At 38.6% G+C, this 13,213-nt stretch overlaps 1 protein-coding gene across 5 annotated transcripts in view; it reads right to left on the bottom strand.

Moving 5' to 3' along the window:
• The window catches only part of SLIT3 (slit guidance ligand 3), a 522,497-nt gene that overhangs the window by 327,372 nt on the left and 181,912 nt on the right, over positions 1 to 13,213 (bottom strand). The window contains exon 1 of one of the 5 annotated variants that reach the window (XM_068697689.1): positions 6,812 to 6,918. The exons of the other annotated variants lie outside the window; for them this stretch is intronic. Coding sequence (XP_068553790.1) covers positions 6,812 to 6,891 — 80 coding nt within the window. The 5' untranslated portion in view covers positions 6,892 to 6,918. Of the gene's footprint in view, positions 1 to 6,811; positions 6,919 to 13,213 lie in introns of those variants that run through there. 5 annotated transcript variants of the gene reach the window in all.

The raw sequence follows: 13,213 nt of genomic DNA, 5'->3' as shown, positions 1-13,213 counted from the left end.
TCTGAGTACAAGCAATTTGGGTCTATTTAACCTCTTCACATGGCTTTATGAAAGACAAAAAGACCAGAACTGTTAACTCTGTCTCTGATCAAGTGAACAAGAAGTATCAACCAAGTACTCAAGAGATTTTAATGACATTAGGAACAGCAGTTCCCTTATGAGTGTCATATCCTTATCAGTGGTTCTGCCAAAGAATACACTCTGTACTAGCACTGAGGGGAAGGAAGGGGAAAGAAATTCAGAAGTATAAAGTTACTGCCATCCTATTATAAATATACCTTACACATTTATTTACAGACACATATACAATATATTCATAGGTATTATCGGCATGATTAAACAGCATTACAGCTTCCTTTCAAGCTTTTTTTGAGATCCTAAAACATCTGATACCCAAAGAACTATAAAGCAGATTCTTTTTTTTTTCCCCCCTCCCTTTGGTAGCTAACAATAGTAAGTATGGAAACATTCACCATTTTAGAATGAATAAATAAAACAATTAAAGTACAGCAAGACTTTATGAAGCCATGACCATAAATTCACAGTTCTCGTAGCTGTATCATTTGGCTGCATGCACTGCAATGTAAAGTAATGAAACTGTGAATGTTATCATGAATTTGGTACCAAATATAATTACTATTCCAAGAGGAAGCTATTAGAGTGATAACTTGATTTTTTTGTCATCCCAGTTCTGCATTAAGCAAAAGCAAAAAAAAAAAAAAAAAAAAGCAATTGATATAATGATTTTTGCAACAAGCATCTAATTGATTTTTCTGCCACTACTATAATTTACAAATAGTCGTGCAGTAATTGTTTGGTTTAACTTCAAATATCACATAAATGTTCCAGTAGTGATATTTACTGTGTACGTTTGAAACAAATAAATTATTTAAAGCTAAACAATGTATGCCACAGATCAGAAAGCATACGACAGAAAAATGCACTAAAACACACTAATATGCACTAATAATACAAGTAGCAAAATGGTTTTCTAAATCATCTTTTTTATTTTAGATGTCACTCTTACCTCACTAAAATTTCTACAAGCAGTAGAAATCAAATAGTGGATAGGTTCAAAACACTTCCTGGATATGCACTTTCGTTTTGGTTTCAAGAGAATTTTTCCCTGATGACGCAGGCATGTTTAGCATGACCATCCATCCATTTTATTTCTCTTCCAAGAAAAGCCAATTGATGGTACAATTATTCATTTCTCACTGAGATTTCTGCACTGAAAGCCTCATCTTTACCGAACTCTACAGGAGCCTAAGTGTTCGTGACAAGTTAATAAAACACTGAAGCCGCCAGCTCTTGTGTTCAGCCCTTTCAAGCCAGCAGCACCCACCCAGCTGCCAGCTGCGCTGCCCTGCTCCACGGCCATGCCAAGAGGAGCACCCTGCTGCTCCAGAGTCCTGGTGTCCTGAGGAAAATGCTTCAGTACTTCCCCCCCACACACCATCTGTCATATTCTGAAGAAGATACTTGTCTTGAGCCTGAAAATGAGTAACTTCCACAAACAATGGAAATTTCTGGTCAGCGACTGTGATATAGATCAATGGAGAACTCACAAACATTTGAAAAAAATACTTTTCAAAGCTGATCAAGAATTATTTATTAGCTGATTAGCTGAACTGAACCGATCAACCAAACATTAGTTTTTGGTCTCTATGCAGAGAAGCATTGGTGTCTAGTTTCTTTCAATATTTATTTAATGAGGCTATTACCATCAGTGGAAAAAAAATTAAATATACATATCTGCTGGTTTTACCTCCTTGTTCTAGCACACAGTGGTCCATGACACAATGTGGGCAATATGCCATCTGAACAGCAAGGACTACAAATGTTGGAGGCCACCTGTTAATTAGTAACATTTATTATTTGACAGCTCTGGATCTCTCTTTACTGAAGCCACTCTGGAAAGAGCAAGCTTGCTCCAGATACATGCAATGTTTTGCAGGGCAAACACAGATGGTGTCTTTTCTATCAGAATCAGAAACTGATGAATCTTTAGCTCTGCTTATTCTGTATTTCAAACACAGTGTTACTAACTTACCACTAGGACCTGATGACAGCTAATTCTGAGACTTACACCGTGTGTGTAGCAAGAGTATACACATTTGAAAGAATAATTGCTACAGAGAATTCTTCTCCAAAAATTCTGGAAACAGCAGTACTGAGGCGTTGAAACTCAGACAAAAACAGCTGTAAATCTGAACACAGCATTGGACACCGGTGTGTGGAAGTACCAAGTAACTGCTTGCTGATAGGGCAGAGAGCTATTAGTAATTACATGTGCAGACTTGCCACCTACGCTTGGCTTGGACTTAGAGATGTAGCATTTACTATGTCAAGAACATCAACATCGTACTAGTTTCACATTTCTTATTGTTTCAATTGAGCCAGTAACATGAAAGAACATTAAATTTACCAAACCACTGGGGCAATCCTGTGGAAAAGTGATGACTCCAAGCCACAAGCTAACCTCAGAGATTCGTTTTGTTTGTTTACCTTAAAGACATCTAAGATCCTTCTCATGATACTGCTATAAACAAATTCTTTTTCCAATTGCAGTGTTTACAACAGAATCTTGACCCCTTATAGTCTATAATAATTACCGTACTCAATAATAATTTCAAAACTATAATAATTACAGTTTTCTATCTTAACTTATCAAAAGGATAAGAAAATAGCATCCAAGTGTGGACCATATTTATAGAAAACACTGAATATAAACCTCGCTCAGCTCTTGGTTCCACAAGTGTTGTATGAGAACAAAACCTCTGTGGTGTTTTTTTTTTGCATGCCAGATGCATCCCTTGATACACACCAGTATGTTGTTACACAAACAGCGCCACACTGAGCAAAATGCATCACAAGCACCAATGCCACTGAATGTGAAATCACAGGGTCAGAATAACTTTTGTGGTTTATGAGAACCACGTCATATAGTCAGCCCCACATTTTGTTTTTCCTTTAGGAAAATAAATAAATAAATAAATGTATTCTTCAGACAAACCATTATGGCAAAATAGCTTTTTTAGATTTTTTTTTTTTTTTTAAAGCCAAAGCACTGATCTTGAATCTTTTTAATGTAGTAATTTTTGTTTTACAAAGTACTGCCTTTAATCAAAAGTCTTTTCCTTTTGTATAGGTGCAACTTTACTTAATTAGCCCACTAGAAAGCAAGCACTACCAACACCTTGGAGTGTTTGACAACTGAAATACAGCAAATAGGCACATCGATAGAGGACAATCAATGTAAATTAGATTTTCCCAACATGGTTTCTTGAGAGTATAACCCAGGGTGTAAAGAGACTTTATTATTAAGGAGAAGAAGGATTAGTTAGTTATTGGACAAACAACTGTTCTGGTTTACTAAGCTAAATAACTATTTCACATATGTTAGCAGCATCTAGTTGCACGCTAATTATACCCATCTGTTTTGCATTACCCATTTAACATTTTCATCATTCACATCAGCCTAGCAGGCCATAGATTTGTATACTTCATCCAAGACGTTCAAAAATCTTTACTGAAATTATCTGACAATTATCATTTCACTCTTCACTGAATCTCTAGGTTACTGCCCTCATCTCCTCTACTGGATTAACTGCTGAACCAGCCATGTCTAGACGCACACTCAGTAGTTCCAGTTGTAGTGCTGAGAAGCTGCCCTACAGCTATGCTCTGGTGGCTTGTTACTTTTGATAGTAGCATGGCACCACGAGCCATCCCAATACAGATCAACTTATTGTATTTTTATAGTCTTCCCCTTTCCAAGCCAAAGTTAAATGAAGTTGAAGGCAGCATCTATAGGACAAACCATAGTCACACAGCCTTAAAGGATTAGAAGAAGCCATTGTTTTCATGTCAGACATGTTTTTATAATATAGACCATGTCAATTCTTGTTATTTCATTTTGATCATCACACCAGCTTTTCAGCAGTCAGCCGACCCTTTCCCACACCACAGTTTTAAAGACTCATAAACTTTATCTTTATTATATTAAGAGAGATTCAAAAATTTTAAAACAGATGTGAAGTTACTCCTGCCAAGAGCCTACACACAGTGTGATTCAATAGGATGTGGGTGCTGTAATGTACTCAAGACAAGTCATTCTGAAGCTCTGAGCTCAACTCACTGAACACTTATTTTTGTCTAGGAAAACAAAAGCTTAAAATAATTTAAGAGCTCCTATCTGCCTTGGACTATGAATGACCTGGCATGAGTGATCTGATGACACTTCCCATAAAGACATGCTGATTTTTGTATTTGCTTCTTAAAGCCCCAGAAGACAAACAGCTTCCACCAAATATCTCCTGGTAGAAAGAGACAACAGAAACCTGTGCCTAGCTACAGGTTGGCCAAGTTCTTTCTTCACACCACTAGCAGGCTCCTGGAGGCTCGAATTACTGTCCCATACCTAACAGCCATGAGCCCAGCTACAGCACATGAGCTGCTCCTGTGCTGTGCGCTGCTCAGATTTCCCTGGTCCCTCTCCCTGGGGTTGTTGTAAGCTCCTTTCTTCGGCGCCACAGCTCCTGCAGTGCTCACAACTTATTCTCCTCACAATCTGGGGCTAAAACAACATTTTTCCCACAAAGCAGAGACGATCCATGTGGCATCTGTATTTCTTTTTCCATTTCCTCTCAGCAGCCAGTAGCATTGGTTTTCTAACATTTTGTGTAAAATCTGTGTGGTGGTATCTGCAAGAGCTCTTTGGGGTCTCTTGCAATTTACCACTTTCATCTGGAGGCAGTCAGATGAATTTCTAAAACAGCTGAGAACTTTATATAAAACAAATAGAGAGTAGTCTCAAGAAACAGCCTTTCCTCACAGAAGTAAAGCTGGTCTTGGTTGTTATATTTGTTTGTTTGAGCTTTACTCCAATACAGCTCTGCACCTCATGAATCAGAAAGAAAGAAGAAGAAAGTCTTATAAGATAATACTGATATAAGTCACGATATAAGTCATCATGAAGAAGAAAGTCTTTTGGTGGGTGTCCAGGAGGGGGGACCTCCTGCTGCTGATGCATCAGGAGGACCCTGGAGATAGAAGTGCCACAGCTCTGCTCTGCATCACCTCACTTGCAAATGCAGTGGCACAAAGGCAAAACTAAGAACAAGAAGTTAACGAATGTCTTAGGATATATAGTGTCCCACATCAGGCACCATGATTCATGTGGACTGTCTTCAATAGGCTTCCCAGGAGCTGTGCCAAGACCCCACACAAGACCAGGACAAGCTGAAAACTAAAAGGGTGAGTATAGCCCTGGATTTTGTTCATTACTTCAGGGTATTAAGCTCACAGTTCATCCTTTTAACCACTTATCTCTACTCTTTGTCACTTTCCCCAGTACTCTCTTACCACTGCAGTCTGCAGCTGCATTCAGGCAGTCATGACCGCAGCTAAAGGAAAGGAAAAAGAAATGATTTTGTCATTTCCACTATTTGTTTGATAGATAACACAGACGGAATAACTAATGGTGTATTAAGATGTGAAATTGTGTAAACTATTCCAGAAATTCAGCTCTTAAATACTTTGAATGTCACTGAGCACAAGGAATCAAGTACTATGTGCCAGGAAAACAAGCTACAGCTCAGCAACATTTACCATACACACAGATAAAGTGAGGTCGTTAAGAGTCTGCAGGATGTTTAGGTTGGCAGTGACATGCCAACACGAACCTTCCTGTTTGCTGGGAGTAGGCAGACATTTCCACAACCTTTTCTTTTGGAAGATAGGTCTGGAAGAAATAACATGATTTGCACAACTACATGGACAGCTGAACATACTATGCCAGAAGTGACCAGAAATTCAATTACAAAACAAGATTTGCATTTGTAAATGCAATATAGTAAATTAGAAAGAAAATCCTGTCTAAATATGCACTGTAAACAACACATTCCACACAGCAGTATACATGCAGTAAATGCAAGGAAAGAGAGAGCAGGAATTATTCTGGGCTGTGAATGGCCGTGTCCCCAGGCCAAACACTCCCAGCTGTGGGTAGCTCCAGATCCCAGCTAACAGCAAGTACAAGGTTCTGTCAGTGAGGGCTTTTACACAAGTTACAATAAAGAGGAACATGCAACATCAGTCCAGCATACCAACCAGAATTAAAGTTATTTACTCATGTAGCACAGACAAAACATCCACTCACTTCCGTAAAATTACGAAGTCCTCAGGTAGATCTTGCCCTTAAAAGGGTTTTATTTGTGCTAAAAGAGAGAACTGCTAGGCTTCTGTTTCCACTTGCATATTATGGACACAACCCTATGAAGACCTCTCCTGTAGGCGGAGGGCAGCACAGGCTCTGGGACTCAGATGCCGCACCACGTGGGCAGTGCTGGAAGGCGTCCAGCGATGCTGTGCATGACACGACTGCCCTCTCCTGCAAGCACCTCAACTGCACGTCCTTGTTTTCCCACCATTGGCTTTCGGTAATTTTTCTCCTTGGTGTAGCTAAGTATTTGAATTTTCCTAGCAAATTTACACAAACATGATAACAAAAAAATCAAATGTCTAACATTAAACAATGTTATTTTGTATTTCAGAGACAGACAAAGAAATGACAATACCAGGAAGCTGATACAAACTTAGACCAAGACCAGCCAAAGTACCTGGTCCTTAGACCATGCAACCTAACTTGAAACACTTATCTACAAAACTTAAATACATATGAAACAATAAAGCAGATGGTTTACTCTATGGAACACCCTCCAGATATCAAGCAGCATTAGAAAGCAGTTTGTTTCGCATTTAAAACTAAAGTAAACAGTAATATAAAATCCCAATATAACAAACTCACTGTTCAAGTTGGGATGTGCCTGGAGCAAAATTTCCTAATTTTCCTGAAAACACGCATTTTGCTCTTTGGACCATTGCCATCTCTTTTTCTGTTGGCTCTGCCCCCTCAGGGCCACGCACTATTCAGCTGAATAACTGTAAGGCTCTTGCTTGCAGGCAAATAGGAAGGAGCTTAATGAATCACAACATTTTGTTCATATTTTGCTTGGAGGAAGCATTTTCCACATTTTCCCCCTCTTAGTGAAGTTCATAGAAATTCCACCCTAACCCTGTATAACTGCTTTATTGAGACCAAAAGTTCACTGTCAGATCTTAGGGGTTTCCCTACCAACCAGAGGGAGAGAAGGGGGCAGGGAAATAAATGCTAGTATGGAGAGAATTAACTAATGAGCTTGCTGAGGTTTACTTATATTCCTCCAGGGACCTATGAAGACCAAGGCTGCAAACAGTGCTTACGCATATATACAATGATAGCTCACATGCTGAGGAATGCTCCTTCAACTATAAAAAAAAAAAAAATCTTTTGAAATTCCTTCTCAGTGATATAGGATTCACTGGAACTCAAATTCCCACTGCTGTTCAATGTCAAATAAAGAGAAAGACAGGTGGGAGACAACAGAAGAGATGTGTGATTGAAAATCTGACTTGAGCTGGCCCAGCAGAGTAAATGAGACGATAAAAGCAATTGGCAGTATCTATCTCAAGTAAAGGCTGGCAAAATGGAAATCAATGAAGGGTTAGTAAGTGTTGTTGATTGGATTCATATGTTGCTCTTTCTTGGGACCAAGGAAGTGTAAGAGTTTGAGGGAACAGCTAGCATTTTTGGTTCTCCCAAATGGCCCTCTGAGATAAGCATGGAGGTCAATGAGGACAACGTGAAGCAAAACTACAGTGTAAAACTTTTAAACTGGGAACTAGACTTACAGAAAGATATCCACAAAACAAGACAAATATTTCATCACTACGGTAAGAGGTCCCTTCTTTTGACTCCAGGGAGTTAAAAGAAAAGCCAGATGCAACATAAATTCACAAAAGAACAAGCAGATTAACTCTGCTAAAATGGGATGGTCAAGGTACAGAGTCTACAGTTTCATATTTAGATATACATTTTGTCATGAAGACATTCGTTTACTTATTCTACTTATTTCAAACTTTTAATTAGAAGTTCAGCATTGTTGGACTTAAAGCAGAGGAAATTAGCGTGAAGGCACATTCATTTGTAATATAAAAGGGCCTTTCATTAATCCCTAATTAAATACTTCTCATTCTTAAATCAATTAGACATTCTAATAAGATTGAAAACACAAATTATTTCCAAGGAATAGCTACATGCAGCTCAAGAAAAAGTCACGTTTAATTCTACCTTTCTTTTTTTCTCCTCTGATACCCTTCCCTCCAGCCAACTGCTCCTCTATGCCCTCATGAACAATTTGTTCCTATTTCCAAAACCCATTAAAAATAAGTGAATACTGCTCTTCTAGAAATAGCACTTCTCTTCAAATTTACTAATATCTTTTCAGAAAAAGATCTCAGATGGTGAGGTAAGAAAGAGCTGTTATACGTGTATGTGGGGGAAAAAAAAAGTAACACAAATCTCTAGACGGGTGGAACAAAAAGTGCTGAAGTTTACACATAATTCATAAATTAACTGTTTAAAAAAAAAAAAAAGTAATGAGAATAAAGAAGCCTAAGGAAGTAGAAGAGCTTCCAGGAACTATGTGTTACTAGGATTTTTATTAATTTATTTAGTTTTTCCAAGCATAGCTTTTCTGGAGGTGTTCTTAATAAAAACACAGTTAGGGCAAATTGCATCTAGCAGCAAAGAAGATTAAAATACCAACTCTTCTTTCACATTTTTCATCTTGCTTTTACCTCTGCAGATCAAATAAATTATATTACCAGCGTTATGAAATTACCCATCAGAAAAGCCCCCAAAAAACACATCACTAAGAAAAATATTTTACATTTAGAGAACAGCTTAGCAGTTGTCCATATTATTGGGGTTAAGAAAAATAATTTATGCAACAAATTTGATGCAAGGAAATCAAAAATATAAAACATGGTTCCATCTTATAAAAACTAATGAGATGTACAGACATCTTCAGCATGAGTTTCATTTCTTCAGCTTCTTTCTTGCTTGTCTTTTATTTTATTTTTCCCCTTACACAACTTTGATCTTGTGCTTGAGATTTATGATATGGATTTTATTAATCAGCAAAACAATCTAAGAGTTCTGCTCCCTCCTATTTATATTTTTACTGAATACAGGCAAGTGCAATGGTAGTAACCAGTCAGGTTGTCTAGGTTACACCACAGGACTGAAACGTCTGCTTCTAAAATAAGTTAAATTAATTTTATAAGAAAATATATTTGTAGATTTTCTTATAATTATTAAGTAAACATTTCAAGACAAAATACAAAGCTGAGCTCATACAGAACAACAAGTACAAATTTGTTTTGGTTTTAATTGCAAATTACATTCCTCAGTTCCTTGATCTGTCCAAGGAAGAAAACCTGTTCAGATTCTGTGTTGCCTAGTTTGTCCCTCTTGAAGTTTCTCCAACTTTAGGAAGAGTTGTAGACAGCAGAGAAAAATAAAACAAGTAAATTATCATTCCTCTCTTCTTAATGGGAAAGAAAAGGAAAAGTGGAATCAAAGGCAGCACATTTCTGTAACAGAAGCAAAAACACCTCTTTTCCATGAATGTTTCTCTCCTGACTGTTTTCATCATGTTACAAATAATGTCTTCAAATAACCTTTTTTTCAGCAAGGTATAACATTTATAAAGATGATCCCCCGTTGCTTAAGAAAACCAAGCTCTTTATATAACTAGCCTTATTCTTATCCTGGCTAGTCCTGAAGCCTGTCTTCCAGCTATTGACATATTCTCAGGACTTTTTTTTTCTTCCTATTTTTATTTATTTATTTATTTATTAAATACTGGAGGTATTGGTTCCTCTGGGAGAGTGAAGCACTGCTCTCCCACATGAGTGAGAATATGGCACCACAAAAACTGGGCTTTCATAAAAAAAAAAAAAAAGTTACCAAAGCAAAAGCAAAATCCATACACAGCATTACACATATGTAATATTTTCATTAATTACCAGGGGAAGCATCAACAAATAATGTGCCAATTAAACAATATTGTGGGGTAGACAATCACCTCTGCCTCCCCAGTGCTGGGGTTGAGCTCTGCCGTGCGCAATGCACACATGGGGCACTGCAGACCACAGGCAGCCCTACACTGGGAAAATTATCCCCTCCTCCATTCATCTCCCTCCCTACCCTCCTTTTTCCCCACATCACTCTTCTATTACTTTCTCTGTAGTGTTCTTACACATCCTAATGGCTCACACCCAGCCTGCTGCCACATCACCCACAGCCCACAAGACCTAAAAGGAAGGAGATTCGACGCCCCCAAACCCTCCTATGCTCCGGGACACCGCTGAGGAGTACTGTTACAGGAAACACTTACAGGCAGTTGCAGCGTTGGATAATGCTGATTGACGAGCAATGACAGCACTTTTCAAAGTTTGGCATACATGGACATGTAACAAAAGTAGAATTAGATCGGAGAAGCACAGCAGCAATCACTATTGAGAAACGAATTAAATATATCTGCTATTTCCTGTGTTAGGGAGAGGAGAAAATAGATACTTTTGACTAAACACTGTACAGATTACAAAGTAGCCATCTATGAATGTGTCCTATAATTTAACTTCAATTAATATGCAGCATATCTGACTCAATATGCAGTCAGAGGTTGCAGCTGGGGTTCATCTTATATAGCTTTCTCTGGATACTTAAAAAAAAAATGCACACACACAAAAACAAAACCAAAAAAACACACACAATAAGTAAATAAATAAATAAATTTGACATTGCTGAACCAGTGGCAGCAACAGCAAGCACATAAATAGAAGCACGTAAGTAGATACAGGAAGAAAACAGAAATGTTGCAAAGGATGAAAACACAACAGTAACAGGAGCCTTCCATTACCTCCATGGAAACTAGATAACGTCATGTCAGGAGGTGTTGCAAAGCGTACATCTAAGGGTAGGATTAGCAACAGCTTCACAGAGCAGACAGCCAAACAGAAAAACAGCACTTCACTTAATGCTGAGCATCATGTGGTACCTGCTGAAGGGCTAGCATCAAACAACTGCTCTGCCATATTGACCACAGCATACTCAAATCCCTTTTTAATGTAGGAACAGCAAGAACCTAGAAGAGTGGATTTTTGGTTTAACTTCAAAACCAATATGAAAGAAAGTAAGAAAACTTGTTAAAAACATTTCAAAGAGGCAGTCAAAAGACTTAGGAGCAGCATGGAAACTATTTAAAGACTGAGGATTCAGAGAAAACGTCACTTAAAAAGTTAGAAGGACCAAAGCAAAGCCTACACATCTGAAAAATATGGTGAAGGACACCACAAATAATAATAAAAAAAAAAAGCAAGCATCTTATGAAAACATCAAAAAGTTCAAATGACATAAGAAGGATCATGAACTCCAACAGGTTAAGTGTGAAAACCTGATTAGGTGAATTAAAAAAAACAAGTAACAAGAACTCAAAAAAATCCTTAAAGCTAGTAATGCACTCATGTAGCAGAAGTAAGTACACTGCCAGAAAGCCTAAAGGACCACAGGAGGATCAAAGCATACAAGGATCATTCAGAGATAAAGCCAAAACTACTACTACAGGGAAAAAAAGAGCTTTCTGTGCATCCGTGCTCCCCCTGCAGGGAAGGCGTCAGACCAGCACCCCTCTGCTGGGTGAATGTTCAAGACCTTTCTAAAACCAAAGCAGTATTAGACTATGGAAAATGTCAATGAAATAAACAGCAAGATACTGACAAGATGGGAGGTTATCCACCTAAAATTCTAGAGGGTTTCTAGGATTAAACAGTCAAAGCCATGGAAACATCAGCTCAACAGCACTTCTAAAAAAAAAAAAAAAAAAGTAAAATATTAGTTGGATTTTATTAGGAGTGAAACAGAACACAAGCAACAAGTCATTATATTACTCTCGAGATCCAAAACATGCTCTCCATTTTCAATGCAGCCTTCAGCACTGGCACACTCACCTAGAAAGAGCTGAAAAACAAGTAGAAAAGAACCTACTGGTAGAACTGGGAAAGGTTCAAAGAAGGGCGATGGGGAAGAAAGAGCTTCTGCAATGAATGATGAAGACAAACAGGATTATTCTAGATGAAAAAGAAGATAGAGATAAACAAAGACTGAGGGGGTGTGAGCATCTACTTTTTCCTATTCATAAAGTAGCTGCTGTGGGATGAGCCAAATGCAGCCAGAGCAAAAATGAACACTGCAGAAAGTTCCTCAAACATGGCAAAGCTGTGAGAACTTCTTGCTGAAAGGTATAGATGCCACAAGTTCACATGAATTCAAACAAACACCAGTCAAACTAATGGAACAAAATTCTCTTGGAACTACTCACAGCTATAAAAACATTTGTTATCTCCAGGAGCCTGGCATGCAAGGGGCTGGAGACAGGCAGGGTATGGCCACGACTGTAGGCTCTGCATTCTTGCTCTCCCTTTATGTTTATCTCCAGGCATCTGCCACGACCACAACCAGAATCATGGTATTGGGCTTGACAAACCACTGCTCTGATCTGATCTATTCTTGCATAACAGTCATTAAAATTAGAGTGGAGTGGTTGCTCCTGCTTTACATATATCACCAGGCACACTCTGAAAAGGATAAACAAAAAATCTTAAAGCATCTGACACCTTAGACATATGAGGAGTGACTGAGGGCACTGGGCCTGTTCAGCCTGGAGAAGAGGAGGCTGAGGGGGGACCTCATCGCAGTCTACAACTTCTTCACGAGGGGGAGCGGAGAGGCAGGTGACCTATTCTCTGTAATCACCAGTGATAGGACCAGTGGAAACGATGTTAAGCTGTGGCAGGGGAGGTTTAGGCTGGACATCAGGAAGAGGCTCTTCACTGAGAGGGTGGTTGCACACTGGAACAGGCTCCCCAGGGAAGTGGTCACTGCACCAAGCCTGTCTGAATTTAAGAAGCGATTGGACTGTGCACTTAGGCACATGGTCTGAACTTTTGGGCAGACCTGTGCGGTGTCAAGAGTTGGACTTGATGATCCTTGTGGGTCCCTTCCAGCTCAGGATATTCTATGATTCTATGACCTTACTTTTCCACTCTGAAACATGTCTCACGCTGGAGACCTAGTTAGAGAAGCAGTGTTAGCAATGACTGTCCCACATTAACTGCTCCATCAGAGCTGGACAGAACCATCAGTTCAATGCTCCTGTGGTCTGGTAGTATTACACAGGAAGTAAATGGAAAAAAAAAAGTCTAGAGAAAGTTAATTTTTATTTGCAGAGACATATGATCTTATTCTCTAGCTCTTAAAAAAAAA

The sequence above is a fragment of the Anas acuta genome, chromosome 14 (assembly GCF_963932015.1).
Source record: "Anas acuta chromosome 14, bAnaAcu1.1, whole genome shotgun sequence".
Classification (NCBI taxonomy): Eukaryota; Metazoa; Chordata; class Aves; order Anseriformes; family Anatidae; genus Anas; species Anas acuta.
The sequence above is the reverse complement of the archived record's forward strand: the minus strand, read 5'-3'. Positions and strand labels throughout refer to the sequence as shown.